This window comes from Nematostella vectensis, chromosome 3 (genome assembly GCF_932526225.1).
Source record: "Nematostella vectensis chromosome 3, jaNemVect1.1, whole genome shotgun sequence".
NCBI lineage: Eukaryota > Metazoa > Cnidaria > Anthozoa > Actiniaria > Edwardsiidae > Nematostella > Nematostella vectensis.
In genome coordinates this window covers 2107597-2123745 of record NC_064036.1, presented here as the reverse complement: position 1 = coordinate 2123745, position 16149 = coordinate 2107597, and the positions used below count along the sequence as shown (strand labels likewise).

The 16149-nt window shown below is 40.0% G+C and overlaps 1 protein-coding gene across 1 annotated transcript; it reads left to right on the top strand.

Annotated features, from left to right (window-relative positions):
• The first annotated feature begins 4359 nt into the window (after positions 1–4359).
• On the top strand, positions 4360–15949 carry LOC5504610 (E3 ubiquitin-protein ligase TRIM71). The gene is made up of 3 exons (XM_032372938.2): positions 4360–5696; positions 7182–9069; positions 15061–15949. Exons 1-3 carry the CDS (start codon positions 4560–4562, stop codon positions 15270–15272), a joined length of 3237 nt encoding a protein of 1078 aa, XP_032228829.2. The 5' UTR covers positions 4360–4559; the 3' UTR covers positions 15273–15949.
• Positions 15950–16149: the final 200 nt, after the last annotated feature.

Genomic DNA, 16149 nt, shown 5'->3' with positions numbered 1-16149 from the left:
AGGAAGTAGATATTGAATGGCAACAAATTCATACTCTAGGAAAATATATTAAGAAAGTATTATATAACAGTTATGCAACATTTTGGAGAACCCAGGCACAGTTAAAGCAAAATAGTGGAAAGCTACGCACTTATTGCAAGATCAAGACAAATTTTAAACTAGAAAAGTTTATAAAGTTTATAAAAAAAAGCTAAAACGTCAACACAAAGGTCGAATCTGATTGGCTCATCCGCGCGTCTAAAAATAGCTTGATCCTAGGAAACGCCGTTACACCTATACAGTACCAGAGTGTGGGGAAGTTGATTGCCCCTACTTATGAGCCCCTGGTTCGCTGGCTTTTTGTGGATGTTCTCTCACCCATTTTATTTTCAAAACAGGAAATACTAGTATATGACAGGGCGTCGTATAGCTGTTCTATTCACTTCAGTTCCCTTTGCGCATGCTCTATGAAGCAAATTCGATAGCCAATCAGAATCACCCGAAAAATTGATTATCCCAGAGCCTTGTACCTTGCCGCTGGCACAAAGTATTAACAAGAGACAATGATGTAAGAGAACGAATCCCCCGTATTAGGGTATGTTCCAATGATGTCGTCCGTGAAAGCTATTTTTAGAACAAGCAGTTTCCTAGCAACACGCGCGATCACATCTTGAGCGATGTTGAACAGGCAAAGACTTTTATGGAAATTTTTTGACCGAAATTACCTTCCTTTTTTACGAACGCTCTGAAAATAATCTTCAATAGAGTACGCTAGATCCAATTAACCGTATCTCGGACATGAAAGACATTGAAATGCATAAAGTGCATAGGGGATCAACTTTCCCAAGAGAAGATAATAGAGGGACACTTTGATATTACCCGCGCGCCATGTCGATTCCGAATCTGGCTATTTTTAGTAACCACCACCCCACCACTGCGCGTGAGGATTTGCTCCTTTTATGTTGTCCTACTCCCCCGCGGTTGCGTGTTGTTGTTTTGCCAACTCGATAGCAATGAAAAGAGATCATGTAAAATAACTCGGAAGAAGAAAACAAGTCTAACTTAAGTAAGCAAGATTGGCAAATATACTCGAAGAAAGCTAAATCCTTGAATAGTTTGATTGTTTTGTTTGTCTGAGCGACGAAGTCAAATGAAGAGAAAGAAAAACCGACGAGCGATAAAATGGCTGATACCGCGTTTGATTCAAATCCCGACTCCAGCTTGTATAATAACAACATAATAATATAGCATATAATAATAACAACATCAAAGAAGTACAGTAATATCTCCCTCTTTATTTTCCCCCTTTTACAAAAGCTCAGATACTTCAGCTTGCTGCCTTTGATCATCACAAAAATTTTCGATTTGTATTTGTGCAAATAGGGTGGGTTTTTTCGGTTTCAATTCACAAAACAGAGACAAACAAGATGTAAATGCCACAGCGCGAGGGTAGGGTGAGTAAAAATGCTCACGCGCAGTGGTGGTGTGGTGGTTACTAAAAATAGCCAGATTCGGAATCGACATGGCGCGCGGCAAGAGACCATGATATAAGAGAACGAATCCCCGTGGCCCATGATAACGTCCATGAAAGCTATTTTTAGATTGCGCGAGCTTGTCAATCATAGCATCCATATATGGTTCGTCGCGCCATATTTGGTTATGGGCACAATTTCACAACAATTTCTTTCCCTCTGCACTTTTTTACTTCGTTCGCGACCTGTTTTAATCCTTTTAGCTGCTCTTCAAGGCTCATGATCACAATGCTACTCATAGGGTGGTGTCCTGGTATCTGTTAAGTTATCTAATGTTCAGTTGTCTAAATGTTATATAAATAATTGAACGGGAAGACGTCGTACCATTATATTCACACCGATATTGTGGTTATTAAGACAGGTATTTCACAAATAAAATATTTCAAGTCTTTGTAATGAAGTAAATCTTTATTCCAGTGACAAGGGTTTCTTGAGTGACATGATTTCTGAACATTTGCGTGAAAAATAGAAGTTCATTCATCTAAAAATATTGTAAATCAAAGAAAAATAAAGGCCTTCTTGTATTAATATACATAACATAGACTCTAAGAATGCCTAGGTATTCTATCTCACCAAATTGCAGAGAAAAAGAAGCATTTTTAGGGGTCAAACCGATGCATCTTGAATGAGCAGTCAGCACTTTTAACTTAATTCTTATCTTGACCCCACGTGTCTCGCACTCGGGTCGCAAATGTAAACACGAGTAAATACAGCGAAATCAATCCAACCTGAGATGATTTTCCAAAATAACTTGGTAGAAATTGAGGCCATGGTTAAATATGCAGTTATTAAATCGCGGGCCTTCAACTGCACAAATAACATGGATCTGAGAGCTGGAATCTCAAATTCAAGATGGCGGCCTTGACACAGTTTAAAATTATGCAAAAGTTTTTGGTAACTAAGCGTTGAGATGACGTAGGACAGTAGGCTAGATACTTTGTGTGAGAAAAAGGCTTTAGTAAGGTGGCAATCAATACACTAAAATAAGAAGTATCGTCTGTGGCGCAAGGGTTCTTGGGAATTGCATTGTGCAAATCGCGAGACGACAGAAAAAAAAAACAGTTCAATTCTATGACTGGGCTACCACAGGTATCACAGTAAAAAACAGGTAGCGAACCAAGTAAAAAGTGCAGAGGGAAAAAAACTTGTTGTGAAAATGTACTAGCTCGCGAGGTGCCCATAACCAAATATGGCACGCCGAACCTTATATGGATGATATGATTGACAAGCTCGCGCAATCTAAAAAAAGCTTTCAAGGACGACATCATTGGCCACGGGGATTCGTTCTCTTACATCATGGTCTCTTGGTATAAATCATCACAAGGTTGAAAAGGTATGTTAAACGCCCCCCCCCCCCCCCCCTCCCCCCTTGGGGGGAGGTCTTCCAATATCCATCGGACGGGGATCACCATCGTATCTTTAGGGTGTAAATTTGGAGACTTGGGTATCTTTTAGCCAAGCTACCTTCCGACCAACCAGCCTCCCGGTGCCCTCCGTTGAGAAAAAAACTGCCTAACCTGCCCCTATATTAGAACCGATGGCCTAATAAGCTACACATTTTTCTCAACAGGTGAAACACGACCTATAACCTCCCACCTAACCTGCAATACTAAAAACGTGATTTATATGATTCAATGTAACAGCTGTAACCTTCAATACATTGGGGAAACTAAACGCAAATTAACGCTTTAATGACCACCGCAGAACTGTAGACTCGCAATCTCGATCCATACCAACCCACGCCGCTGAACACTTTCTGAAACCTAACCACTCAGCTTACAGAACGAAGTAAAAGATAGGAAATTAATTTTGGACATACCTCACGTTCCGTCCTCAAAAACACACTTCCTCCCGCTTTATCGCGCTCAAATCACGGCGACAACCTCATACATGGTAAGAGTTCAAATCGTGAATCTTAAAATAGGCGCTTTAATACGGCCCATAGAACACGCAAAAAGTAAACATAAACACAACACTAGACTACACACGTCTTTCCAACAAGTTGTTTTTTATTTCTCACTAATTTTGTTTTTCGCCCTATGTTCACCGTAACGAGTAATTAGGGGCAAACAGGGGCTCCTAAGTAGGGGCAATCATCTGTATTATATAAATGTCACAGCGTTTCCTAGGAATAGGCTATTTTTAGACGCGCGCGCACGAACGGGCCATTCAGCTACTTTGACGTTGGTCGCGCGCGCGAGTGACGTGAGGCTGCACGCGCAAATTGCAGTTAGGAAGAATATATTTTTATCTATCGTCTGTCGGTTTTGTTTGTTTATCAAAAGAATTGCAAGCTAGAATTCAAAGTCATAGGTAGGGTTGGATTCATATTAAAGAAGAGAGCAACAAAAAGTCCGAAAAGAGAACATAGCTTTTTGTCTGAGACTGCGCGTGCAGTTGAGCTCAGCCAAAACGTCAACACAAAGGTCGAATCTCATCCGCGCGTCTAAAAACAGCCTGACCCGCCGTGACACCTATATAGTACCAGAACATGGGGAAGTTGATTGCCCCTACTTATGAGCCCGGACAAATAAAGAGCTTGGGCTACCTGTTGGGCTCCCTAAAGCTCTCAGGTATCTACATAGCTGCGCTATCACGCTCTTCCGGCGATGTAACATAAATCGCGACCGCTTCTTTATTAAGTTTTGTCGCATATGTTAAATCCTCAACTAGGCAGTGCTTTATTATACTTACCAGACTCAAAGATACAAGTGTTTTACCAACACTTATGGTGTCAATATCAAACCGCAAATCTAGTACGATGACAACAATATGACGTCACTCCGTAGCACAGAGGCAGTATTTTTTAACTTCCGGTTGCATGCGGCTCGTAATGGGACAAATAAAGAGCTTGGGCTACCTGTTGGTAAATCCGAGCCAGATTTTCGTCAAATTTCGGAATCCGAAATCGGATTCGGAAAACGAGGCTCCGAAACCCCTAAAATTTTGAAACAAAAACGAGACTTCGAGACCTTGCTGAGATTCCGAGACTTTGTGATTTTTGCGAGACTTGCGAGACGTCTCCTACGCGGGCCATACACAAACAACATGGCTACTGAGACGGACCCGCATAACGTCAATGAAAACGATGTTTTGCTCCTGGAAAACCTTACCAAGTTCATAACATGCCCTTCTTGCAAGGAAACGATGAATGATCCCGTCCTTTTGCCTTGCCTTGACTCGATTTGCCGATCTTGCTGTCAGAAATCAGCTCAGAAACACGGAAATATGTGGAATGTGCTTTGTCGACTTTGCGATTCCCTTGTAGGCATACCACAGACAAGCGAGCTGAAGACAAACTTCTTTGCTTGCAATGTTAAGAATTATCTTAGATGCTGTCTGGATGAGAATGATGCTGTCATCTGCTCGAATTGCGATGAAAACTCCGCTCTAGCAGATGCTAGATGTTTGGATTGTAACGAGTTCTTATGTCGCATGTGCCTGGAAGCACATCGGAGAATAAAACTTACTCGGGAGCATCAAGTAATTTTCATCAATGAAGAAAAGCCTCTCAAGATTTTCCAGTCCCTACATGTTAACTTAGAATGCTGGAAACATAAAGACGAGAAGTTGTTGCTTCGATATTGTGCGAACTGCAATGAGCCACTTTGTTTGAGTTGCGTTGTAGAACATGCGAACTTACAACACAAAGTTGAGGAATTTGGAGGGGGTGCCTTAGCAAGACGCCTTTTTAAAGTTAGAAATATATTTGATAAATGCTTGGAAATGCGTAAAGTTCTGTATATTAGCATGGAAGGTGTTGAAGCCGAAAAAAAAGAACTAGAAAACCAAACACTGAACTGTAAGGAAGAAATCATTGAAGCATCAAAAAAGATAATAGAAGCTGTTACAGCACGCCAAAATTTACTTTTAAATGATCTTGAGTTGGTATCAGATTGCAAAAAGCAAGCACTAGATTACAGGATCATGAAACATCGCAAAGAGCTTTCCTCTATCGAGAGAGTCAAAGTTTTTATTGATAATGCTTTAGGCCAAGGGAATTTGGTTGAGAGGCTGAGCGTCCTAAGGACAGTGGAAAATAGAGTGAAAGAAATAAAAGCAGGACACATGAGCGCAGACTTTTTGTATACGGGCAGTAAAACCAGATATTTAGAGTTTACTGACAATTCTCAATCTGACCGCCTCAAGACAATGATAGAGCAGTGGGGAAGAATCGGCAAAGAGGTATGTATAGCCTCCCTTGGATGGAGGCTTGGATGGGGAAGACCCCCCTCCCCACACACACACACACATCACAGTGAAACCTCTTTATAGTAATGGGTGGATATCAGGGCCAAAACGTCAACACACAGGTCACAACAGATAGGCTAATCTTTGTGTCTAAAAATAGCCTGGTCCACAAATTAATGTTACACAATCCTTTATAATACCAGAATGTGGGGCAGTTGATTGCTTCTTATGAGCACCTGGTGGACACGTGGTATTTTTAAAGAAACATTTACTGTTCTCAGTGCTGACAAACTACACTAAAATGTAAGTTTATTCAGCATTACTTAATAATGGTATTATAAAGCAAAAATCCAGTGCAGTAAGTGCAATGTGTATATCCAGAGAGGGTCCAGAGTTTTGTTGGATATGGGTTTCATATAACATAATGTTATTAATATAATGTATGATAGCATTATACTGAGGTTCCACTGTAATAGGAGTGAAAATCTGAAATGTCACCCATGATTTTTCATTGAGGTGCCTCCCCCTTCCTTTATCCACAACTGCAATAATAATATAATATTTATAAACACCCCACCTTCAAGCATAGAGAGCATCAGTACCTCTGACAGTTTATTTGATAAATGCCTTCAGAGAAGGAGTTCTGCCATGTGTTCCAATTGTAATATGATGTGCAAAAAAATGTAACAAATTAAAACAGTCACTACAAAACAATGAAAATATTTTTTTTATTTAAACAATATTTTGCATTTATCCCAAGAGCTATAATTGCTCATGAAGGGGACTTATGCAAACTACTCAAATCCAAGTGCAGTGGGTGCCGTCTTATTTTTTAATGTTATGATTTTGAAAGAATTGATTCAGGGATACTGGTATCAAATTTGTGAAATGCCTTTTAACTGGGGAAATAAAAGTAGATTTTGGTCTTATATATATAGATATACCTTTTTCAAAAAATGTTATAACAAGGGAAAATTTTGATTGAGAAATGGTGAGAAGCAGTTTTACAACATGGATATATGGCTCCTGCATGGATGGAGCTTATTTATAACCTTCAAGTTTACGAATAATAAGTACCGTAAGCATGTTTTGGTCTTGGAACTTTGGAAGTGCCATTTGCAATGACAACATTTTTTCAATATGGTGTACATGTAGAGGATTTGGAGAATTAAGCCCAGATCTCAGCACAGTTCTTTTTATCATTATCATAGCAATGGAATTATCTTTTTCATTTGTACACAGCTACAAATTTGTCTGGAAGACAAGTAAACAACACACAGCGCTCCCCAAAGTTGCATGGTTTAGTACCACATTTCAATCTAATGTAAAACTATACTTGTGGGGCTTTACATACATTCCATTATTAGCCTGATTAACAATTTGTTAATTTCACTAAAATCATGCCTCTTTGCTAGAAAGTGTGTTCTAGCATTGTTAGATTTCATGCATGCTGATTTTAATTAATTCTATTTTCTTTAGCCTGTGGTAAATTCAGAAGGCACTACCCTAATCAGTGAATCTCCCCCGGACAGGATTTTCACGCCAAGCCAAGTAGGGAGCTCACTCACATCCAGTCAGCATCATCTAGACAGCAGCCAGGATCCTAGTGTTCACACCCCACCCACAGTCAAAAGTTGCCAAAGCTCAAGGTATAACAAAAGGGCCATGGACCACACCCTATGCCTTTTGAACAGTCAGCAAAGTACAGGGTGTGACCAGGATTCCATAGAACACACCCCATGCTCATTGAATAGTCAGCAAAGTACAGGGTGTGGCAAGGATACCATAGACCACACCCCATGCTCGTTGAACAGTCAGCAAAGTACAGGGTGTGACCAGGGTACCATAGACCACACCCCATGCTCGTTGAACAGTCAGCAAAGTACAGGGTGTGACCAGGATACCATAGATCACACCCCATGTTCAGTAAACAGCGAACAAAGTACAGGGTGTGACCAGGATACCATAGATCACACCCTGTGTTCAGTTAACAGCCAACAAAATACAGGGTGTGACCAGAATAAAATGGAACACACCCGATGCTCAGTCAATAGTCCAGATTATGCAGGGTGCTGTCCAGACACGTACATAAACACCCCATGCTTGCATAATTCAGGTTGCGACCAGGAATTGGGTGTTTTGGGCTCTTCATGCTCAGACAACAGTTATACTCAGTTGTTGAGCAAGGAGAGCCAGTATCACACACCATGCTTAATCGCAGATAACAATCCATCTATGAGAGATGCTTCAACCCTCAAGTCTCAACTGGCTACAATTAATAGATGTGTGGATGAGCCAACAACTGCAGATAGTGCAGAGTCAACTATCACTGCATGTGAACCATGTCATGTTGAGACCGCATTTGAGCACCAAGACAGTGGACCAAAGAGAAAACGGAAGCATCACAGTTCTGCAGGTTCTTTAAAAGAGGTGCTTAGTTTGGAGGATATTGCAAATATTGCATCAAATGGCATTAGAGATACCAGGATTGAGCAGCGAGATGAAAAATGTGGTGATGAAGATAAAGATATGGTAGTTGTTTTTAAAAAAAAGAGAAAACGCATAATTGATTACAACATAGATACTGACAAAGAGGAGGAGGACGAGAATCATTCTCTTAGCGAGGACACGTGCCAGACTGTGAATTTGGACTCTAAGCGGACTATAAGTGATGAAAAAGACAAAAGGGGTGACCAGGATCAGACTTACGGCGTGGTCCTCCCTTCAAGGCAACAACTGCATGAGATCCATATCATCGGTTGCAAAGGTAGAAATAGCGGCGAGTTCAACCTCCCATTTGGTGCGGCGTTTGACAAGAAGGGAAACCGTTTGCTTGTCTGTGACATGACAAATCAAAGAATCCAAGTCTTTAACCCCGATGGAAAGTTTATCATGCAATTTGGGAAAGTCAGCAAGAAAGCGAGATTCTTCAAAAATCCTGGCGCCATTGCAGTGGGTCCTACAGGGGTCATCTATGTGGCCGACTGTGATCACAACAATATCCATTTATTTGATAAAAAGGGGGTGTTTCTGAGAAAGTTTGGCGAGAAAGGCAAAAAGAAGGGCCAGCTAAGATGCCCCCTCGGTCTCGCTGTGTTATCAAGCGGGAATCTCCTTGTAGTGGACAAAGACAACGGGAGGTTACAGGTTTTTACCGATACCGGAGCCTTTTTCAAGGTATTTGCCAAGGAATTAGATCTACCCAGGTTTGTGGCAATACACAATGAGCGTGTTTATGTCACGGAACCCAGGGAGTGCCGAGTCAGTGTGTTTGACTGTCATGGCAATCGTTTGTTCCGGTTCGGCCGCAAAGGATGCGCAGATGGAGAGTTGAATGAGCCAACAGGCATAGCCACGAATAGCAAAGGTAGGAACAAACATTTATTATTATTGCTTACTTCTAGACTAGTCTATAGGAACACTCGTCTAGGTCTATTTCTATGATCTATGTCTCAGGTAATGATTTGTTCTTAATTTTGTTTCTTACTCAAAACTGCATTGAAAGCTGTCCGTACATAGTTTTGTACAGTGCATAGATTGTAAGCAGTAAGCTTTGATTTGTCGAGAGGTCTATTTTCATAGCGGTGTGAAGATAAAATTTATGACTCCGTAAACATTGTGAGTTCCTACGATCCTCACCCTGGTTACCAGCCTACTCTTGCTGCGCGCTGGAAGCAACTACAAGCCTCTGCTAGGATATACGATCTATTGATGTCCAACTTCCGAGAAGTAATGGAGACTTAGACCGCATTTTAAAGCCCTTTTAGGCAAATTGATGCAATGTTAATGACGAGGAGTTAATTGAATTCTGATTTTCCTAGAAAAGATTAAAAAAATTATTTTTAGCGGCCGTACGAATAGAGAGTTTGATTACAAAAAGGGACTGTAGAGCTGTCCTCTTCCGAGAGTGTCTAAAAGTTTAGCTTCTTATTATTAGTGGTACATCTAGTGTAATAACTATGAATTACAGTGCTTACCCATAAAAGCACCTAGAATTAAAGAACCTGTTGGCCTAAAATACCAATTTAGACCCCCGTTGAATAAGAACCTAATTAGCTTAAATTCAAAAATTAAACGAGACTTACCTGTAAGTTGAAGTTTGATTGAAATTATATCTGTCACCAAGCACTGAGTGATTACGTGAGATAGCATTGCGCCTGCGCGAACTTCATTTTTTAAAGCACTTACTATGTGTGCAGGTTAACCCAAACACCTGTAGAAAGGGATAGGTAGAAAATAACAAACAGTATAGGGCGTGCACGTAATCCCTCAGTCAAAGGGATGGGTAGAAAATAACAAACAGTATAGGGCGGGCACGTATCCTTCAGTCAAAGGGATGGGTAGAAAATAACAAACAGTATAAGGTGGACACGTAATCCCTCAGTCAAAGGGATGGGTAAGAAATAACAAACAGTATAGGGTGGACACGTAATCCCTCAGTCAAACGGATGGGTAGAATAATAAACAGTATAGGGTGTGCACGTAATCCCTCAGTTTAAGTTCAAGTTTTTTTTATTTGCCACATATTTACAATAAGTACATTAAATATATAATTAATTAGACGAATACATGGCGAGGAGGACCATAAAAACCACAAGGCTTATACGAGATAGTCCTCCCCATTTATAAGAAAAAATACATAATATTAAGTCATGGCTAAATATAAATAAGGAGATTACATACTAATATACCTGAACTATGATTTTATATAAAAACAACAACATATACACACATACAAAAAGTCAAAAAAGGGAAAAAAATCAATATACTAGTTGAGAAGAACAGTTTTAATGCTAGTCACAAAAGAAGCTAAAGAAGTTGCAGACTGAGTATCAGTGTCTAGGGAATTATAAAATGCAGGCCCTTGATATCTAAGTGCAAATTTGCGTATGTTTGTTCTGCATTTAGGAATGTGAAATAGCTTAGCACGTCTTGTATTGTAATTATGAATTTGAGAATTGTGAAAAAATATATTGTCAAAGTATCAAGGAATTATTTTAGTCTTAAATTGAAACATTAGCTTACCAATATGAAAAAATAAATGCAGTGAAATTTCAAAATGTTTAGGTCTTTAAATATTGGCTCAGTATGAGCATCGTATGGCTTATTTTAAATAATGCGTACAGCTCTATTCTGGAGCAAAAATAGACGATTGAGATTTGTGCTTGGTGACAGATAGAATTCCAATCAAACTTCAACCTACAGGTAAGTCTCGTTTAATTTTTGAATTCTATTCTGTCACCGCACTGAGGGACCACGTGAGACTTCAAAGCAAACTGCACACATGGTTACCTGAACATCAAGAATGGTTTATTAATCCTTAACTGCTGCCAAAATGGTATCAGCAAATCCATTGTTTACATCAACTGGTTTGTTATAAAACTTCGCAAATGTGCTAGCTGAACTCCAACCAGCAACTGACAGAATCTGGTCTACAGGCACAGAGGAAATATTAGCGTTAGATGTAGACGAAGCTCTAGTACTATGTGGCTTAAACTTATCTGTATTAATACCAGCTGTCTTCATAACAACTTTGACCCAGCGACTGATTGTGCTCCTAGACACTGGTTTAAACGGCTTCAAGTAACTAAGAAACAGTTGTTTACATTCACCTCGTAGTGTTTCTGTACGTAACACATATTCTCTTAATGCAGTTACCACACAAAGTTTAGGGTCAACATGGTATGGTTTAAACTGAACAGTAACTGATTTCGACCCTGGTTTTGTTTGTTTCATAGGCACAGACATAACAAATGTTATCCCTGTTTCTTCATTAATCATGTCCTTGAGATTTAGCATATGAATCGTTTGCCCTCTTTGAGCTGAGACAAGGGACATTAGCATTACAGTTTTCAAACTTAAGTCCTTAAGCGAAGCATCAGCTGTACTTGGGATTGTCTTGAGGTAGGCCAAAACTGTACCGACATCCTATGTTTCTGTGTACCGCGATATTGTTGGCCTTTACTGAAACACTCCTTTCAGAAACCGACTGACTGTAGCGTGAGATCCAAACGAAATGCCATTCACTGGCTTTAAGATACATGAAAGAGCAGACTTCGCCGGTTTCATACCGCTATAACCAATACCTTGATTATATAACTCGACGAGAAGATCTAATGCTCGAGGTATAGAGGGATCAGTGCAATCAACTTTCCTTGCAGCACTATACTTAATCCACCGTTTGATGTACGATGCATACTGTTTTTGGGTTCCCTGTCTCCATGATTGTAGTATGATCTCTGTAGCTTGTTGAGAAATTCCCTGTGTCTCAAGGGATCTCCTGATACTCTGCAAGCCATCAATGTCATCTTTCCTATCAGTGGGTGTACAATGTCCTATCTCGCTGGCATTCTCAGAATGTCTGGCTTTCGTGGAACCATCCTTGGAACATCTGTTAACATGTGGAGTAGCTGTGAGTACCATGGCTGAGTTGGCCACATTGGAACGATCAGCAGCCCCTCTGAGTACTCCATCGCTATTCTCTTGAGACAGCGTGCAATCAAACTAAATGGAGGGAATGCATAAAAGAATTTATCATTCCAACTGATTGAAAAAGCATTTACATAGGTTGTATCTGGATCTGGTTTCCAATATGCATAGCATGTTACTTGCTTGTTTAACCTTGAGGCAAACAAGTCAATGGTTGGTTCACCCCATGTATCAGTAATTTGCTTAAATAATTGTGGTGCAATCATCCACTCTTTGTTATCACTGAATACCCTAGATTCTTTGTCCGTTTGGACATTCTCTTTTCCAGGGCTATAAGCTGCAGACAACCATATCTCCCTCTCTATGCAAAATAGCCAGATTTTAGTTGCTATTGAATTGCATTCCATGGATTGTGACCCTCCCATGGATGCAATGTAATTTACAGTGGAAGTGTTATCAGAATAAACTCTAGTGTGAACTGATCTGGCATCGCTGCAGAAGGCTTTAAAAAACACAGCCATTAATTCTAAACAGTTAATGTGACTTAGAGACTCAAACTCTGACCATCTTCCCCCGGTTTTCTCTGAGCCCCTAACTGCCCCCCATCCCATCTTTGAGGCATCAGTATGGAGAGCGATGTCAATTAGGGGGGCAAATAGGGTAATTTACTTTGTCAATGTTATTGACCCACCACTGAAGTTCTGCTATACTTTCCTCAGGGCAATGGTCATGAATGATTGTTTCTCCCTTCCTGACTAGCTGGCACATTTATCTTTAATGTGGGAAATCTTTTCAGGTGTTAAGCTCACAGTCATATTGACAGAGTCAAGGATAAATCCCAAAAAATAAAAGTTGGAAACAGCACTGATTTAGTTGGGTGGATAATAAACCCCAACTTAGTAAAGAGGGCACATGTGTCAGCAATATAATTATTGCATTCCTCTATTGTGTCCCCTTGTAAATATGAATCGTCTATGTATCCCACATTTAGGTGGCCTTGTTGTCTGAGCTTAGCATATACAGGTTGTAACACCTTAGTGAATAATCTAGGCCTACAAAAAAAGTCCATTTGGCAAACAGGTGAACTGAAGCAGTTTTCCATTCTAGGAGAATTTCTGGTGTTCAATGTCAATAGGTATTGAGTAATAAGCATCTCGCAAGTCCATTGATGCCATGAAGCAATCCTTTTTCGTGAGCCTTATGACTGTAAAGTATCCATCTTAAAATGATGGTACTGCACATACTTGTTAAGATTTTTCAGATTAAGAATTAGCCTGTAGCTGTTATCTTTTTTAGGTCTGATGAATATATTAGAAATATATTCATCTCACTCCTGTGCAGGGATTGGCCTCTATAAGGACTCCTTTACTCAAAAGTTTACAAATTTTCTCCTCTACAAAGCTTTCCTCATTGTCAGTGAAATTGATCTCCTTAGGTACAAAGTGTTGCTCAGGCTGTTGAGCAATAAATTCAATTTTGTAATGCTGTACACAATCAAGAATGAACTTGTCATTGGTTATTTCTGCACACTCGGAGGAAAAATGCTTCAGTCGTCCACCTATTTTGTCATTAGACTCAAGTGAACATTTTCTTACCATTTTCTTACCCATTTTCTTTCAGTCATTTCCCTCTCTTTTGCTTGTTGAACTTCCGTGTCTGGTTTGTGTTGTCCGGCTGCTGGTTGCCGTAGTTTCGCGAGTCTAAAAAAGACTTCCTTGTACGAAACATCCGTCCCCCGGAGCCATAGCTTCCAGCTCTCAAGTTTCTGTTGTCACGAGATCTGGGGTAAGCTGTTGGGTTTGTTGTGGTAACACGCTTCCCCACACGATTGACTTCAGTCAACTCTTTGACTTTCTTGGCCAGATCATCTCCGAAAAGCTGGTCAGTAATAGTGACAGTTGAAGATGATGAGCATAAGTGTCTATACTCATTATTCACGTCAGGCTTCATGAGTTCCTTTCGTCTCTGATTTAGCTCCATATTCGCATTAGCAATGAGAGCAAAGGCATCACTGGCCTTTCTAAATATGTCGTTTCCCGAAGGAATCAGTGACAATTTGTCGAGCACTTTGCTAAGTGCACGTGACAAGGCACACATGCCTTTGACCAAAGATAATTGCACTTTTTGCAATTTCACATCCTGCCCGGATTCAGATTATCCCTCAGCAATGTGGGCAATCTTCTCGGGGTCTTCGATGGAACGGGGACGATTTCCGTCCTCTCGCTTTCTCTTAGACTTCCCTGAGACTTCCTTGCCCAATTCACTGTTCTTACACGGTTCGTTCCTTTCATTTGACGACATATTTCGCAGCGAATTATTACCGCAAAATAGAACTTGTTGTTCGCAGAAAGGCGGCAATACAATGAAGTTCGCGCAGGCGCAATGCTATCTCGCGTGGTCCCTCAGTGCGGTGACAGAATAGAATTCGAAACAGGTTCTTATTAGAAAAAAAATGAACCTTTAAGATCTCCCAGCAATGATGAAAATTATGAATAAATTAATAAATTATTATTAAATTAATATTTTAGCATGTTAAGAGTTTAAATAGATTTTAAGGGTCGGTATTGACATTTTATCAAATCTAGACACCGCACTTCTACCAGCCATTTGTAAATTAACTTTTCTTTAGAATCAAGAACCAATTTAAGAACCTAAGTAGCCTAAAGTTTAAAATAGTACCCGTTAAATAAGAACCTGTTTAGGCTAAGCTGGAAAAACCTAGGTTGTTATATGCGGGTAAAGTACTGTATTACAATGGTACCTTTATTACGCGGTCGCCCTTAGGAACGAGACCATAGTTGCTGCGCGATGGAGGTATCTCAATACAGCCTCATTGAACTTTGTATATTGGTCGCACGATAGAGAGTGATTGCTTGATACAGTAGGTCCTCACTAGACACCCATTTAATAAACTTTGGCTTAAATTCAGGTCACGTGATCGTGTCGGATCATAGCAACCACCGAGTGCAAGTGTTCACAGCAGACGGGGCGTTTATTACCAAGGTGGAGAATCCATCGACGGGCAAACCCAAGGGACATTTTGAGCAGGCTGAAGGAGTTGCTGTGGATCAAGAAGACCGCGTGTATGTGTGTGATACTGTGAACCACCGCATTCAAGTCATCCCACCATTCTGGTTATAGTATTGTGCTATCGAGGCATACAGCACAGCCATTTTATTCATCTATTGATGCATACAACTGGCACAACCATTTTATTCAAGCATTTTATTCATGTGGACTAGACATTTTGGCTGTGGAAGTGACCCACCCATCAGTCATTTGATATTTCTGTTGAAGCATGCAGGTATAGAGTGGTTTTCAAAAACCCGTGAAATACTATTTAGTTTATCTAGTACTAATACACTGTAATGTCTTTGTTCTCTTTTGTTCTGGCTTGGCTATTACACTTTAACAAATACATTTTGTTGAACGGGATGTTGAAAACCACTCTATAGTTCTGTTGAAACTACATACAGGTATATAGATATGTTGAAGCATGCAGGTATATAGAAGCCACCCTATTGTTTGATCTGTTGTGGTATATACTTTTGTTGAAGAATCCATAATCATTTCACCACCCACCCATTGTAAGGTTTTAAGAGCGTTTAGCCGATGTCAGAAACACAAACATTGCTAAAATCACCAAATGTATACTTTGATTTCAGAATTCGATGTAAGAAACGACACAAACATTGCTAAAATCACCAAATGTATACTTTGATTTCAGAATTCGATGTAAGAAACGACACAAACATTGCTAAAATCACCAAATGTATACTTTGATTTCAGAATTCGATGTAAGAAACGACACAAACATTGCTTTTTTATGTCATGTTTGGACTATATAGCGGTTTTCAGTATTTACGAGAGCTGTCAGATGTGTACCCCAATCACGAATTATAAATTAGGCTTCAGTCAATCTATTATCGTCTAGTTCAATCAGGGGACTTTGATTGACGTATGTTAAACCTTTACGTCTATCTATCGCTCGCAGAACGTTGACAACGCATGACATTAG